This window comes from Dendrobates tinctorius, unplaced genomic scaffold (genome assembly GCF_039654945.1).
Source record: "Dendrobates tinctorius isolate UK_male_01 unplaced genomic scaffold, ASM3965494v1 ptg000055l, whole genome shotgun sequence".
Taxonomy (NCBI): Eukaryota; Metazoa; Chordata; class Amphibia; order Anura; family Dendrobatidae; genus Dendrobates; species Dendrobates tinctorius.
Window position 1 is genome coordinate 1,706,347 of NW_027361723.1, and position 15,058 is coordinate 1,721,404.

The following is a 15,058-nucleotide window of genomic DNA, read 5'->3' on the forward strand; positions in this document are numbered from 1 at the left end:
ATACTACAGTGCTAACCACTGAGCCACCGTGCTGCCCACGCTACAAGTCTGCAGTTACTCTGTCACTGCAGGCTTGTGAAACCTCACATCATACACAATGTCCGTTTGAGGATTCTTTGGTGTTGGGACGGTAAGTATGCGATTTGCAAAATTACAGCCACATTCTGACTAGACATTGAGCGCGGTTGTGCCCATTTAGTTGGCACGTCACAACATGTATGCAAAGCGATGAAACAATTTAAGCAGAAAAAAAACACTCCATTCACAAAAAACACGCTAAATATTATATTTATAACGTATAAGCATTGTGTGGATTTTTCCAGTGGAAAAATCGATTTAAAAATCATCTATACAGGAGCGTCTCACAAAATGAGAATATCATCAAAAAGTGAATTTATTTCAGTTCTCCAATACAGACAGTGCCTCTCCTCTATTCTATTACACACAGAGTGATCTATGTCACAGGTTTATTTCTGGTAATATTGATGATTATGACTTACAGCCAATGAGAACCCAAAAGTCATTATCTCAGTAACAGAGAATACTTTATAACACCAGCTTGAAAAATGATTGTAAAATCTGAAATGTCTGATCAGTAAATGCCCTCAGTACTTGGTCGGGGCTCCTTTTGCATCAATTACTGCATCGATGCGGTGTGGCATGGAGGCGATCAGCCTGTGGCACTGCTGAGGGGTTATGGAAGCCCAGGTTGCTTTGATAGCAGCCTTCAGCTCGTCTGCATTGTTGGGTCTGGTGTCTCTCATCTTCCTCCTGACAATACTCCATAGATTCTCTATGGGGTTAAGGTCAGGCGAGCTTGCTGCCAATCAAGCCCAGTGATACTGTTGTCTTTACACCAGGTATAGGTTCTTTTGGCCGTGTGGACAGGGGCCAAGTCCTGCTGGAGAATGACATTTCCATCTCCATAAAGCTTGTGGGCAGAGGGAAGCATGAAGAGCTCTAACATGTCCTGGTAGACGGCTGCGCTGACTTTGGTCTTGATAACACACAGTGGACCTACACCAGCAGATGACATGGCTCCCCAAACCATCACTGATGGTGGAGACCACACACCAGACCTCCAGCAGCTTGGATTGTTTCACTTTCTGTATTGAAGAATTTAAATTAACTCTTTGATATTTTAATTTTGTGAGAAGCACCTGTGTGAGAACATGCCCTAAGACTAGGATTACACACGTAATTTCTTATACAATCTGATTGTATTTGCTATTCCTTGTGAATTTGCTCCTGGTCAGATGTGTATTCAAAAGGAATTGGAAACCTAAAGATTGGCTCATACTTCTTCCTGCTGGATATATTTCTGGTTTTGGCTTAAAAAAAAATGCATGTGATTGAGAAAAATAATTACAAAATCTGCAAGAGAAAGTTATCACAAATGTAATGACTTAAAGCCAAATCGTATAAAATCTGCAGGTATTTGGGAATGTTTTATGTATTTAAATTGTGGTTAAAAAAAATTCTGTCTTTAATTGTTTCAGATAATTCCAGTAAAAACGTCATATTATCACTAAATTGTAAAGTTGAAGATATCGTTCTTCACTCCTCCGAAGCAAACTTTATCGCCCTCACTGTGCAACCAGGACTTCACAGTACGGATCTCTCTTATAGTCTACCTTATCTTGAGGTTTCGACTTGTGACCAATCAAAGCTTCTTATGACAAGTACAGATCAGGAAGTCGGTAACTCATTTCAATTTGGAGAATTTGGAAAACCACTTACAAAAAGCTCAGATCTTCGTACACACCGAGGTATCAACACCGGGGAGAAGCAGAACTTCTTTTCAGAATGTGAAAAATGCTTTACTAATAAACCAGGGCTTTATCAACATATATTAAGTCAGACAGGAAAGAAGCCATACTCCTGTTCAGAATGTGGAAAGTGTTTTGACTATAAATCAGCACTTATTCAGCATGAGAGAAGGCACACGGGGGAGAGGCCATTCTCCTGTTCAGAATGTGGGAAATGTTTTACCAAGAAATCAAGCCTCACTCAACATGAGAGAATTCACACAGGAGAGAAGCCATATTCATGTTCAGAATGTGGGAAATCCTTTACAAATAAATCAAATCTTGATGCCCATGAGAGAATGAATACGGCACCTCGTTTGTGTGAATTAAGTGGAAAAAGTGACACAGTGGTGAAGCCCTTTTCTTGTTCACTCTGTTCAAAATGTTTTACAAAAAAAGCAAATCTTGTTAGACATGAGAGAACTCACACAGGAGAAAAGCCGTATTCATGTTCACTATGTGGGAAATGCTTTCAAGATAAATCAGGTCTTGTTGTTCATGAGAGAATTCACACAGGACAGAATCTATTTCCATGTCCAGAATGTGGGAAATATTTTACAAAAAAAGCAGAACTTATTAAACATGAGCGAATACACACAGGAGAGAAGCCGTATTCCTGTTCAGAATGTGGGAAATGCTTTTCGGTTAAATCAAGTCTTGTTAAACATTGGTTAATTCACACAGGAGAGAAGCCGCATTCCTGTTCAGTATGTGGGAAATGCTTTTCAAATAAATCAAGCCTCGTTAAGCATAAAAGAATTCACACAGGAGAGAAGCCATATTCGTGTTCAGAATGTGGGAGGTGTTTTACAGATAAATCAAGTCAGGTTAAACATATGCGAGGTCACACAGGAGAGAAACCATATTCGTGTTCAGTATGTGGGAGGTGTTTTACAAATAAATCATGTCTTGTAACACATGAGAGAATTCACACAGGGGAGAGGCCATTTCCATGTTCAATATGTGACAAGTGCTTTAAAGATAGAACAACTCTTGTAAAACATAAAAGAACTCATGCAGGAGAGAAGTCGTATTCATGTTCCATTTGTGGGAAATGTTTTATAGCTAAATCCAGGTGTGTTACACATGAGAGAAGTCACACAGAAGAGAAGCCATACTCGTGTTCTGTATGTGGGAAATGTTTTACAGATAAATGTAGTCAAATTAAACATGAGAGCAGTCACACACAAGAGAAGCCATTTTGATATTTTGTAGGTGGAAGATCTTATTTTGAAACTAGAGAATTCACATAGAGGAGAAACCGTATTGGTGTTTGAAAAGTGGGCAGTGCAATTGGAGCGAAATGCATTTAATACATCATGTTCACAAACAGGAAAAAGTTAATTACAATTATATATATTTTTTTAACCCCTTCCTGACATCCGACGTACTATCCCGTCCACGGTACCCGGGCCCGTATGACCGTGGACGGGATAGTACGTCTACCGCGATCAGCGGCGCCCACGTGGTGAGCGCCGCTGATCGCGGCCGGGTGTCAGCTGATTATCACAGCTGACACCCGGCACTATGTGTCAGGGGCGGTCACGGACCGCCCCCGACACGTTAACCCCTTGCACACCGCGATCAAACATGATCGCGGTGTACCGGGAGTTAAAGGGAAGCATCGGAAGGGAGGGGGCTCCCTCCGTGCTTCCCTGAGCCCCCCACGGCAGTGCAAAGTGCAGCGCTGCTGCGGGGGGCTCCTATCCTCCAGGCCCCCGAATCCAAGATGGCGACGGGGGCCTTCGGGGACCTGAGGAAGCTGGCTTCCTCAGTGCCTGCAAAGCGCAGGCAAGAGGAAGTCTGCTTCAATGCCTGTGACAGATTGCTGATCTGTCACAGTGATCTGTGATGTGACAGATCAGCGATCTGTCACAGGACAGTGATGTCCCACCTGGGACTATGTAATAAAGTAAAAAAAAAATTAAAAAAAAATGTAAAAATAAATGTAAAAAAATCGCCAAATAAATTAGAAAAAAAAAAAAATATTCCCCCAATTAATCCATTTTTTGGAAATAATAAAAAAAAAAACAATAAAAGTACACATATAAGGTATCGCCGCGTCCGTAATGACCAGCCCTATAAAACTGTCCCATTAGTTAACCCTTTAAGCGAACCCCTTAAAAAATAAAAATAAAAAACGAAGCAAAAAATAATGATTTATTATCATACCGCCAAACAAAAAGTGTAATAACGCGCGATCAAAAAGACGCATATAAATATCCATGGTACCGCTGAAAACGTCATCTTGTCCCGCAAAAAACGAGCCACAATACAGCATCATCAGCGAAAAAATAAAAAAGTTATAGCTCACAGAATAAAGCGATGCAAAAATAATTATTTTTTATATAAAATAGTTTTCATTGCATAAAACCGACAAAAACATAAAAAAACGACCTAAATGAGGTATCGCTGTAACCGTACTGACCCGAAGAATAAAACCGCTTTATCAATTTTACCGCACGCGGAACGGTGTAAACGCACCCCCCAAAAGAAATTCATGAAACGCTGGTTTTTATTCATTCTGCGTCCCAAAAATAGGAATAAAAAGCGATCAAAAAATGTCACGTGCCCGAAAATGGTACCAATAAAAACGTCAACTCGTCCCGCAAAAAATAAGACCTCACATGACTCAGTGGGTCAAAATACGGAAAAATTATAGCTCTCAATATGTGGTGATGCAAAAACTATTTTACAATAAAAAGCGTCTTTTAGCGTCTGACAGCCGCCAAACATAAAAACCGCCATAAATAGTAAGTAAAACCCCCCGTTATCACCCCCTTAGTTAGGGAAAAATAATAAAACTAAAAAAAAAGTATTTATCTCCATTTTCCCGTTAGGGTAAGGCTGTGTGCACACGCTGCGGATTAGGTGCGGATTCACCCGCGCAGATTTTGTAAAATCCGCAGGTCAAAAGACCTGCGGTTTTACCTGCGGATTGCTCTGCGGTTTTGTCCTGCGGTTTTTCATCTCCTCAATAGAGGAGATGGCAAACCGCAGGAGAATCCGCAGAAAGAATTGACATGTCAATTCTTTCTGCGGATTGAAAACCGCAGATAATCCACGCGGAAAATTCCGCACCGTCTGCACTGCGGTTTTTGATTCCCATAGGGAATCATGGTACTGGGGTCCACAGCAGCCAAAACCGCTGCGGAACCGCAGCAAAATCCGCAGCGTGTGCACACAGCCTTAGGGTTAGGGCTCAGATTAGGGTTAGGGGTGTGTTGGGGTTAGGGTTGGAGTTATAATTGGGGGTTTCCACTGTTTGGGCACATCAGGGGCTCTCCAAATGCAACATGGCGTCTGATCTCAATTCCAGCCAATTCTGAGTTGAAAAAGTCAAATGGTGCTCCTTCCCTTCCAAGCTCTGCTATGCGCCCAAACAGTGTTTTACCCCCACATGTAGGGTATCAGCCTACTCAGGACAAATTGCAAAACAATTTTTGGGGTCCAATTTCTCCTGTTACCCTTAGGAAAATAAAAAATTGGGGGCAAAAATATCATTTTTGTGGAAAAAAATGATTTTTTTATTTTCACGTCCGAGTGTTATAAACTTCTGTGAAACACTTGGGGGTTCAAAGTGCTCACCACACATCTAGATAAGTTCCGTGGGGGGTCTAGTGTCCAAAATGGGGTCACATGTGGGGAGTTTCAATAGTTTAGGTACATCAGGGGCTCTCCAAACGCACATGACACCCGCAGACCATTCCATCAAAGTCTGCATTCCAAAACGTCACTGCTTCCCTTCCGAGCCCAGACGTGTGTCCATACAGTAGTTTTCTCCCACATATGGGGTGTCAGCGTACTCAGGCCAAATTGGAAAACAATTTTTGGGGTCCAATTTCTCCTGTTACCCTTGGGAAAATGAAAAAATTGGGGACTAATTGATCATGTTTCTGGAAAAAATACGATTTTTGTATTTTCATGCCCTGGCATTAAAAACTTCAGTGAAGCCCTTGGGGGTTCAAAGTGCTCACCTCACATCTAGATAAGTTCCTTAGTGGGTCTAGTTTTCAAAATGGGGTCATTTGTGGGGGGTTTCCACTGTTTAGGTACATTAGGGGCTCTCCAAAGGCAACATGACACCCGCATACCATTCCATCAAAGTCTGCATTCCAAAACGTCACTACTTCCCTTCCGAGCCCCGACGTGTGCCCATACAGTAGTTTTCTCCCACATATGGGGTATCAGCATACTCAGGACAAATTGGACAACAACTTTTGGGGTCCAATTTCTCCTGGTACCCTTGGGAAAATAAAAAAATGGTGACTAAAAGATCATGTTTGTGGAAAAAATACGAATTTTTTATTTTCACGCCCGGGCATTATAAACTTCTGTGAAGCACTGGGGGGTTCAAAGTGCTCACCACACATCTAGATAAGTTCCTTGGGGGGTCTAGTTTACAAAATGGTGTCATTTGTGGGGGGTTTCCACTGTTTAGGTACATTAGGGGCTCTCCAAAGGCAACATGACACCCGCAGACCATTCCATCAAAGTCTGCATTCCAAAACGTCACTACTTCCCTTCCGAGCCCCGACGTGTGCCAATACAGTAGTTTTCTCCCACATATGGGGTATCAGCATCCTCAGGACAAATTGGACAACAACTTTTAAGGTCCAATTTCTCCTGGTACCCTTGGGAAAATAAAAAAATGGTGACTAAAAGATCATGTTTGTGGAAAAAATATGATTTTTTAATTGTATGGCTTTATGTTATAAACTTCTGTGAAGCCCATGGGGGTTCAAAGTTCTCACCACACATGTAGATAAGTTCCTTAGGGGGTCTAGTTTCCAAAATGGTGTCATTTGTGGGGGGTTTCCACTGTTTTGGTACATCAGGGGTTTTCCAAACGCGACATGGTGTCCGATCTCAATTCCAGCCCAAGACGTCAAATGGCGCTGCTTCCCTTCCGAGCTCTGCCATGCGCCCAAATAGTGGTTTACCCCCACATGTGGGGTATCAGCGTACTCAGGACAAATTGCACAATAACTTTTAGGGTCCTGTTACCCTTGGAAAAATAAGAATTGAGGGTGAAAAGATCATTTTTGTGGAAAAAATATGATTTTTTAATTGTATGGCTTTATGTTATAAACTTCTGTGAAGCCCATGGGGGTTCAAAGTTCTCACCACACATCTAGATAAGTTCCTTAGGGGGTCTAGTTTCCAAAATGGGGTCACTTGTAGGGGGTTTCCACTGTTTAGGTACATCAGGGACTCTCCAAACGTGACATGGCGTCCAATCTGAATTCCAGCCAATTTTGCATTGAAAAAGTCAAACGGCGCTCCTTCCATTCTGAGCTCTGCCATGCGCCGAAACAGTCGTTCCCCCCCACATATCAGGTATCTGCGTACTCAGGACAAATTGCACAATAACTTTTGCAGTCAAATTTCTCCTGTTACCCTTGGTAAAATAAAAAAAATTGAACCTGAATTATTTTTTTTATGAAAAAAAGTTAGATGTTCATTTTTTTTAAATATTCAAAAAAATTCCTGTGACGCACCTAAAGGGTTAATAAACTTCTTGAATGTGGTTTTGAGCACCTTAAGGGGTGCAGTTTTTAGAATGGTGTCACTTTTGGGTATTTTCTATCTATCTATAGACCCCTCAAAGTGGCTTCAAATGTGATGTGGTCCTAAAAATAAAATGGTGTTGTAAAAATGAGAAATCGCTGGTCAACTTTTAACCCTTATAACTTCCTAACAAAAAAAAATTTTGGTTCCAAAATTGTGCTGATGTAAAGTAAACATGTGGGAAATGTTACTTATCAAGTTTTTTGTGTGCCGTATCTCTGTGATTTAAGGGCATAAAACTTCAAAGTTGGAAAATTGCGAAATTTTCAAAATTTTTGCCAAATTTCCATTTTTTTCACAAATAAACGCAAGTTATTTGAATGAAATTTTACCACTAACATGAAGTACAATATGTCACGAGAAAACACTGTCAGAATCACCGGGATCCATGGAAGCGTTCCAGAGTTATGACCTCATAAAGGTACAGTGGTCAGAATTGTAAAAATTGGCCCGGTCATGAACGTGCAAACCACCCTTGGGGGTGAAGGGGTTAAGTGGAATTAGCCTGGATCTGTAAAAACACCCAACTGAGGCCAGCAGCCATGGGGGTCTATGGATGAAATGTATTTTGGATTTAATTCATGACAAATGGCAAGCCTTCATCCAGGTTCTGACTATTAATCTAAATTTCTCTTTTAATTGGAAATCCAGAACATTTTTATTGACAGATATACTCATGGATAGGATGTGGAAAAAAAAGAAGCGCCTTCGTTACTTCCCAAGCAGTGTAGCCAAGGTGCTTCCGTGAATTTTTCTCTTTATTAGGTTATGTGCACACGTTGCGGATCCGCAGCGTTGTTGGACTCGCGAAATTGCGTCAAACCCGCAGTGTAGTGCACAGCATGTCAATTCTTTTTGGGAATCCGCAGCAGCGGTTTTTAGTCTGGCATCTCTCTTGCCCCCTCTTCCAGAAGCCCAAAGGACAAAGTTCACAGACCGGATCCATTCCCAGTACCACCTAACAATCCGCACAGCAAAAACGCATTATCATCCGCATCAATTCTGCATGAAATCCGCAAGCGTTTTGCCCTGCGTTTTCCGCAGAAAATTCCGCAGGCTAATCTGCAACGTGTGCACGTACCCTTACTGTATTCATAAATGTATCCCCGCTATGTGAGAATGCAGAGTGACATAGGGAAGAAGGACAGCCCATGTAAACATGTTATATAGTTTGTCTATAATATGTGGACATCAATATTTAATTTTCAAATATGTTTGAATTGAACAAAAAAATAAAATTTGCAGTAATTTTTTAAGCAAGAGAAAAAAAACACAGATATGCTATTTCTTTCTGTAGATTGAATACCTGGTAACACTAACAAATGTAAGGGATTAGTGACCCAACCGACTTCTCCTGTGGAATAGAGGCACTCTACTGCCGGCACACACGCAATTTCCAGTCCACATGGCATGATTTTGATGCGGCTGCCCACAGTCATTTTTTTCAGTTTGCCACAAAGATATAGGTTGCCCCTAAAACCTGACCTAAATCAACACGGGTGCAAAATCTTGCATGGAAAACAGACCATAATGAAAAAAGAGAGAGGCCAAGCAAAGAATGGTTTGCACACCTGAACAAATATATATATATATATATATCTTATATTCTAGGTTCTTCAAAGTAGCCACCTTTTGCTTTGATTACTGCTTTGCACACTCTTGACATTCTCTTGATGAGCTTCAAGAGATAGTCACCTACGGGAGCGCAAATAGCCTGGTATAAAATTTATTGGATTAACATTCCTATGGTTACTTGGCCTGAGTGACTTAGTAGCCACCAGGGATTTGCAGCATACCGACCATAGAAGAAATCCACCTTTGAACACCTAATGGTCCTAAGTGACCTATATGCAAGATATCAAGATTTATAAAAGGTGAGTGACACCTATATTCACCTACGATCTAATTATACATTTAGATCGGTGCACTTTCTTTCCTACCCTTTTACCAGAAACTAATATTTAAAATTAATAGGTTCGAAGCTAACACAAATTAGTAGCGTAATTAGCTTTTAGGCACGTGAATTTGTCACAGCAAGGAGGCAGAACTAATAAATTTTATAGTTTATTCCCAAAAGATGGGCAGTGTTTACAGACGATAAGGCTTTACAATATGAGATTAAAAATATGTACAATGCAACTACAAGTAAAAGTGATTTAAAAAAACAGCTATACACTTACATATTGCTTAGATGATTTCAGGCAAAACCATGTGGGGTGGAGGAGCCAAACATCACCATTCATTTGAAACCTTATTGCCATGGCATCCCAGGCTAGAATGAGGGAGGGGTAGGGGAACATGCCTTATACCTTTGGCTTTGTGACATCACTAAAGGGGCTGGCTTGTGACAGTCCGCCCCTTTTTCAAAGTACAGATTTGGGATCTGTAAACTTATAGCCATCATATCTGGGCTTGCGAGCCTAGCAGAATATCGGCTGAACTATCCATCTTATATTGAAATTACCTTTGTAATGACAACAAACACTAGCTGTCTATTCTGCTCTGTTCAGGAGAAATCCATTTCTCTGGTTCTGTTGGTGCTAGAATTTAGCAAGAATCACTAGTGAAGCCCAAACGGTGCATGTCCCCATGTGTCATTTTCATATTCCTATTATAATCTGGTGGCGTTCTATGACCACGTGATTAGATTTTCATTGTCTGAGAGTAGCTTCACATGGAAAAGAGACAAAGGAATTCTTTCTGCTAATTAAGACATTCTTGAGGAAGGAGGGGGGACAGGAAAGAGTGAGTGGATCACACACTGGAGTCTCACATTACAAGGAGTGTATCCGGAGAGATGCAGGCAGAGGAGACACAAAGCTGCAATGTGTGACAGGGACAAGAACAGGGGGGGTCACTTATCTCGGGGCAGCTATGCATCCTTCTAGAAAGTGTAGAGAATAGAAGATTCTGGAATGTTCCGGAGAAATCATACATGATATATTACATTATCTTTACAGGTAGGTTGGTAGATAGAGATGAGAGAGGAAATGTAAGGTGGTGCAGCACTGTCGAGCGGACAAGTAGGGTTGTAGCGATAAGGAGGAGATGTACGGTGGTGCAGAACTGTGGAATAAGTTTATTTTGGATCCTGTAGCGGATGGGCAAATCAGTGCAATTACTGGCATAGGGTTGTGGCATCAGTGAAGCAGCTGGACAGAAATATGATCCTGGCTGATGCATTCAGGGTGGATTGGAGAGGGGAGAGTTTAGCAAGGGGGAGATCTATCAGTAGAGCATTGAAGTAGTCTAGACGTCAATGAATAAGAGCAACAGTGAGAGTTTTTGCAAAGTCCAAGGCAAGAAAAGGTTGAATTCTAGAGAAGCTTGGGTACCATCATTTCATACAAGAAAAAACACAATGGCCAAAAAACCCAAAGCGTGAAAATCAAGCAAAAAAATTCTTAGTTACTTGTAACGGGATTTTACAGAGCCCATGACAGCACCACCTGAGAGAGGGCATCCGCCCATCAAGGACAGGAAACCTACTGAATAATAAGGCAGTACCTCTCCATCAGTTTGGGTTTCAGAGCATGAGAGGACCTCCAGACAGTAACATAACCATCACCATATACATTATTAAACACCCTTAAAAGTGCACACTACTAATGATAAAGCCGGGGAGGGAATATAAGGGTGCTGTCATGAGCTCTGTAAAGTCCGCTACCGGTAAGTAACTAAGATTTTTTTTCCCTTCTCCCATGACAGCACCACCTGAGAGATTTATATATATCCAGATCAGTCACAGAGCCCACTCTCTTACTACACACAGTCCTGTTTCACATCACTCACAAAGACCACCCTCTTATTACATAGGGCCTTTCTCCATAGCATTGATAGAGCCCACCCTCTTTCTACACACAGCCCTGATCCACATCATTCATGGAGCAGACTATATATAGTCCAGCTCCACATCACTCGCAGAGCACACCCTCTTACTACACAGCCCTGCTTCACATCACATAGAGTCTACCCTCTTACCACACCCAGCCCGGCTACACATCAATCACAGAGCCCAACCTCTTACCGCACACAGCTGTGCTCCACATCACTCACAGAGACCACCCTCTTACCACACAGCCCTGCTACACATCACTCAGAGCCCACCCTCTTACCACACACAGCCCTGCTACACATCTCTCACAGAGTCCACCCACAGCCCTGCTCCACGTCACAGAGCCCACCTTACCACACACAGCCCTGCTACACATCACTCACAGAGCCCACCCTCTTACCACACACAGCCCTGCTCCACTTCACTCACAGAGCCCACCCTCTTACCACACACAGCCTGGCTCCACATCACAGCCCACCCTCTTACTACACACACCCCTGCTCCACATCACTCACAGAGCCCACTGTTATGAATGAGTCACCGAGGAGGAAAAAAGCAACACGCTAAGTCTCAGAAAACCAGAGAGGTTGGTAACTATGCAGACTGCAGAGCCCTGATCTTAACACACAACTAGAAGCAGTCGTGGAGCGTTCCTACGATGAATCTAGACGCCTCGTCACAGCCGGAGGACTAAATAAGCCTAAAGTAAGAAAAGAGGAAATCTAACTCCCCAGAGCAGACCCCAAAGGAAAGACAGCCCCCCACATGTATTGACGGTGAAGCAAGATGAAAACAAACAAAGGCAGAAAAATAGGCTGAGCAAACGATGGGGCCAAACTAACTTGAAAGGAAAGATACTGTCTGCAATCTGCCAAAAAAACCCTACCAAAAATAATGTCCAACGCTTCTGATAACAAAATTAACCCTGAAGTCACTAGACTTCTCCCACTATATGAGCACTCTGGCCTCTTTTTGCTCTTTCTCAAAATATTCTAATCTAATAAAGGACAAAAAGACAAATTGGCAAATACAGATAAATAAGAGTGAAAATTCAGTACAGCCTAGCCGGGCTGGCTGACCACACAAAAACTGAGGTGACCAACAAGAGCAAGTGTGAACATTAGCAAAAAACAAACTTAACTTGAGATGACGAGCAGAGCTGAAGTCCAAGACCTGAGAAACAGACTGAATCACCAGCAACAGGATAGGGCGTTGGCTGTCTTATATCCTGTCTGATACTCCAGAGATCCAATCGCTATCCTTGTCAGGTGGCAGACCATTACCAATTAAACTAACCTCACTACCAGAGGGAGAATGGAAGGAGAACTCCCAGCTGGTGGAGCAGAAAATGAGCTCATAACAATACCCCCCCTTGAGGAGGGGTCACCAAACCCTCATCCACGCCACCAGGCTGATCAGGATGGGCCCGGTGAAAAGCACGAACCAATCTATCGGCATGAATATCCGAGGCAGAGACCCAAGAATTATCCTCCTGGCCATAACCCTTCCGTTTGACCAAATACTGGAGTCCCCGTCTGACCAAGCGAGAATCCAATATTTTCTCTACTTCATATTCCACATTGCCTTTAACCAATACAGGGTCAGGAGATGCCGCCACAGGAACTACTGGCTCAACAAACCTCTTCAACAGTGACTTGTGAAATACGTCATGGATTTTGAACGTAAGTGGAAGAGCCAATCGAAAAGAAACAGGATTAAGAATCTCCAAAATCTTATAAGGTCCAATAAATCTTGGCTTAAATTTTAGAGATGCAACTTTCATAGGAATATTCTTAGACGACAACCAAACCATATCACCCACTTTAAACCGGGGACCAATGGTCCTATGCCGGTTGGAAAAACGCTGGGACTTTTCCTGAGAGAGTGACAACTTATCCACCACTTGGTCCCATATCTGCTGCATTCTCACAACCACAGTGTCCACACCTGGGCAGGACGAAGATTCCACTTGTCCTGAAGAGAATCGAGGATGAAACCCAAAATTACATAAAAAGGGTGACATCAAAGTGGCAGAACTAGCTCTATTGTTCAGCGCAAATTCGGCCAAGGGCAAAAATGAGACCCAATCATCTTGATCAGCAGATATAAAACATCTCAAATAAGACTCCAAGGTCTGGTTTGTTCTCTCAGTCTGCCCATTGGTCTGGGGATGAAACGCAGAGGAGAAGGATAACTGAATTCCCAGATTGGAACAAAAGGCTTTCCAGAATCTGGAAACAAACTGGACTCCTCTATCGAACACAATGTTCTCAGGAATTATTATTATTATTTATTGTTATAGCGCCATTTATTCCATGGTGCTTTACATGTAAGGAGGGGCATACATAATAAAAACAAGTACAATAATGTTAAACAATACAAGTCATAACTGGTACAGGAGGAGAGCGGACCCTGCCCGCGAAGGCTCACAATCTACAAGGGATGGGTGAGAATACAGTAGTCGAGGGTAGAGCTGGTCATGCAGCAGTTTGGTCGATTGGTGGTTACTGCAGGCTATAGGAATCCCGTGTAACCGAACCACCTGTTGTAAAAACAAGGGTACCAACTCAGCGGAAGATGGCAACTTTGGGAGTGGTACAAGATGGACCATCTTCGAAAATCTATCACAAATCATCCAGATAACAGTCATTCTCTGAGAGACAGGAAGATCAGAAATAAAGTCCATTGAGATATGGGTCCATGGCCTCCTGGGCACCGGGAGGGGCATCAGCAACCCACTAGAACGAGAACAGTGTTTAGACCAAGAACAAGTCCCACAGGACTGTACAAAATTCCTGACATCACGAGACAAGGCAGGCCACCAAAAGGACCGACTCACCAAATCTCTAGTACTAAAAATACCCGGATGACCAGCCAATGCAGAGCAATGAATTTCAGACATCACTCTCTTTCTCCACTGGTCAGGAACATACAATCTTCCCATAGGGCAATGCTCAGGTTTATCCTCCTGAAATTCCTCCAGGGCACGTCTCAAATCGGGCAAAATGGCAGAAAGAACTACCCCCTCACCTAGGATAGCAGTAGGCTCAGTCACATTAAGAGAATCAGCAAAGAACTCCTAGAAAGGGCGTCTGCCTTAACATTTTTAGTGCCCGGAAGAAAAGAGACCACAAAATTAAAACGCGTGAAAAACAAGGCCCATGTAGCCTGTCTAGGATTCAAGCGTTTAGCCGACTCCAGATATATCAGATTCTTGTGATTGGTGAGGACTAGTGTTGAGCGATACCGTCCGATACTTAAAAGTATCGGATCGGATGGTACCGGCCGATCTAAAAAAAATATCGGGTATCGCCGATTCCGATACCGGAAGTCCCATTCAAGTCTATGGGACTTCCGGTATCGGAATAAGAAAAACCCTATTTTTGCCTTGTACAGCCTCTCTGGGGTCTGTACGGGCCTTTCGGGGGGCTGTGCCGGCCTGCCGGGGGGGTCTGTGCAGGCTCCGGTGGTCTGTGCCGGCTGCCGGGGGGCTGTGCCGGCCTGCCGGGGGGTCTGTTCAGGCTCCGGTGGTCTGTGCCGGCCTGCCGGTGGTCTGTGCCGGCCTGCCGGTGGTCTGTGCAGGCTCCGGTGGTCTGTGCCGGCCTGCCGGTGGTCTGTGCAGGCTCCGGGGGGCTGTGCCGGCCTGCCGGGGGGCTGTGCCGGCCTGCCGGTGGTCTGTGCAGGCTCCGGTAGTCTGTGCAGGCATCGTCCGATGGGACTACAAGTCCCATCGGGCGATGCCTGCTACCATGACAGTGATTGACACATTAGCCAATGATGGGACAGTAGTAGTCCCATCATCCGGCTAATGTGTTGAATGTAAAAAAAATAAAAAAATTACATG

The 15,058-nt window shown here is 43.2% G+C and overlaps 1 protein-coding gene across 1 annotated transcript in view; it reads left to right on the forward strand.

Annotated features, from left to right (window-relative positions):
- LOC141091695 (uncharacterized) overlaps positions 1–3,895 on the forward strand; it is a 151,289-nt gene extending 147,394 nt beyond the window's left edge. The window contains 1 exon segment of the mRNA XM_073577388.1: positions 1,500–3,895. Within this exon segment, the coding sequence (XP_073433489.1) occupies positions 1,500–3,013 (1,514 nt within the window). The 3' untranslated portion in view covers positions 3,014–3,895.
- Positions 3,896–15,058: the final 11,163 nt, after the last annotated feature.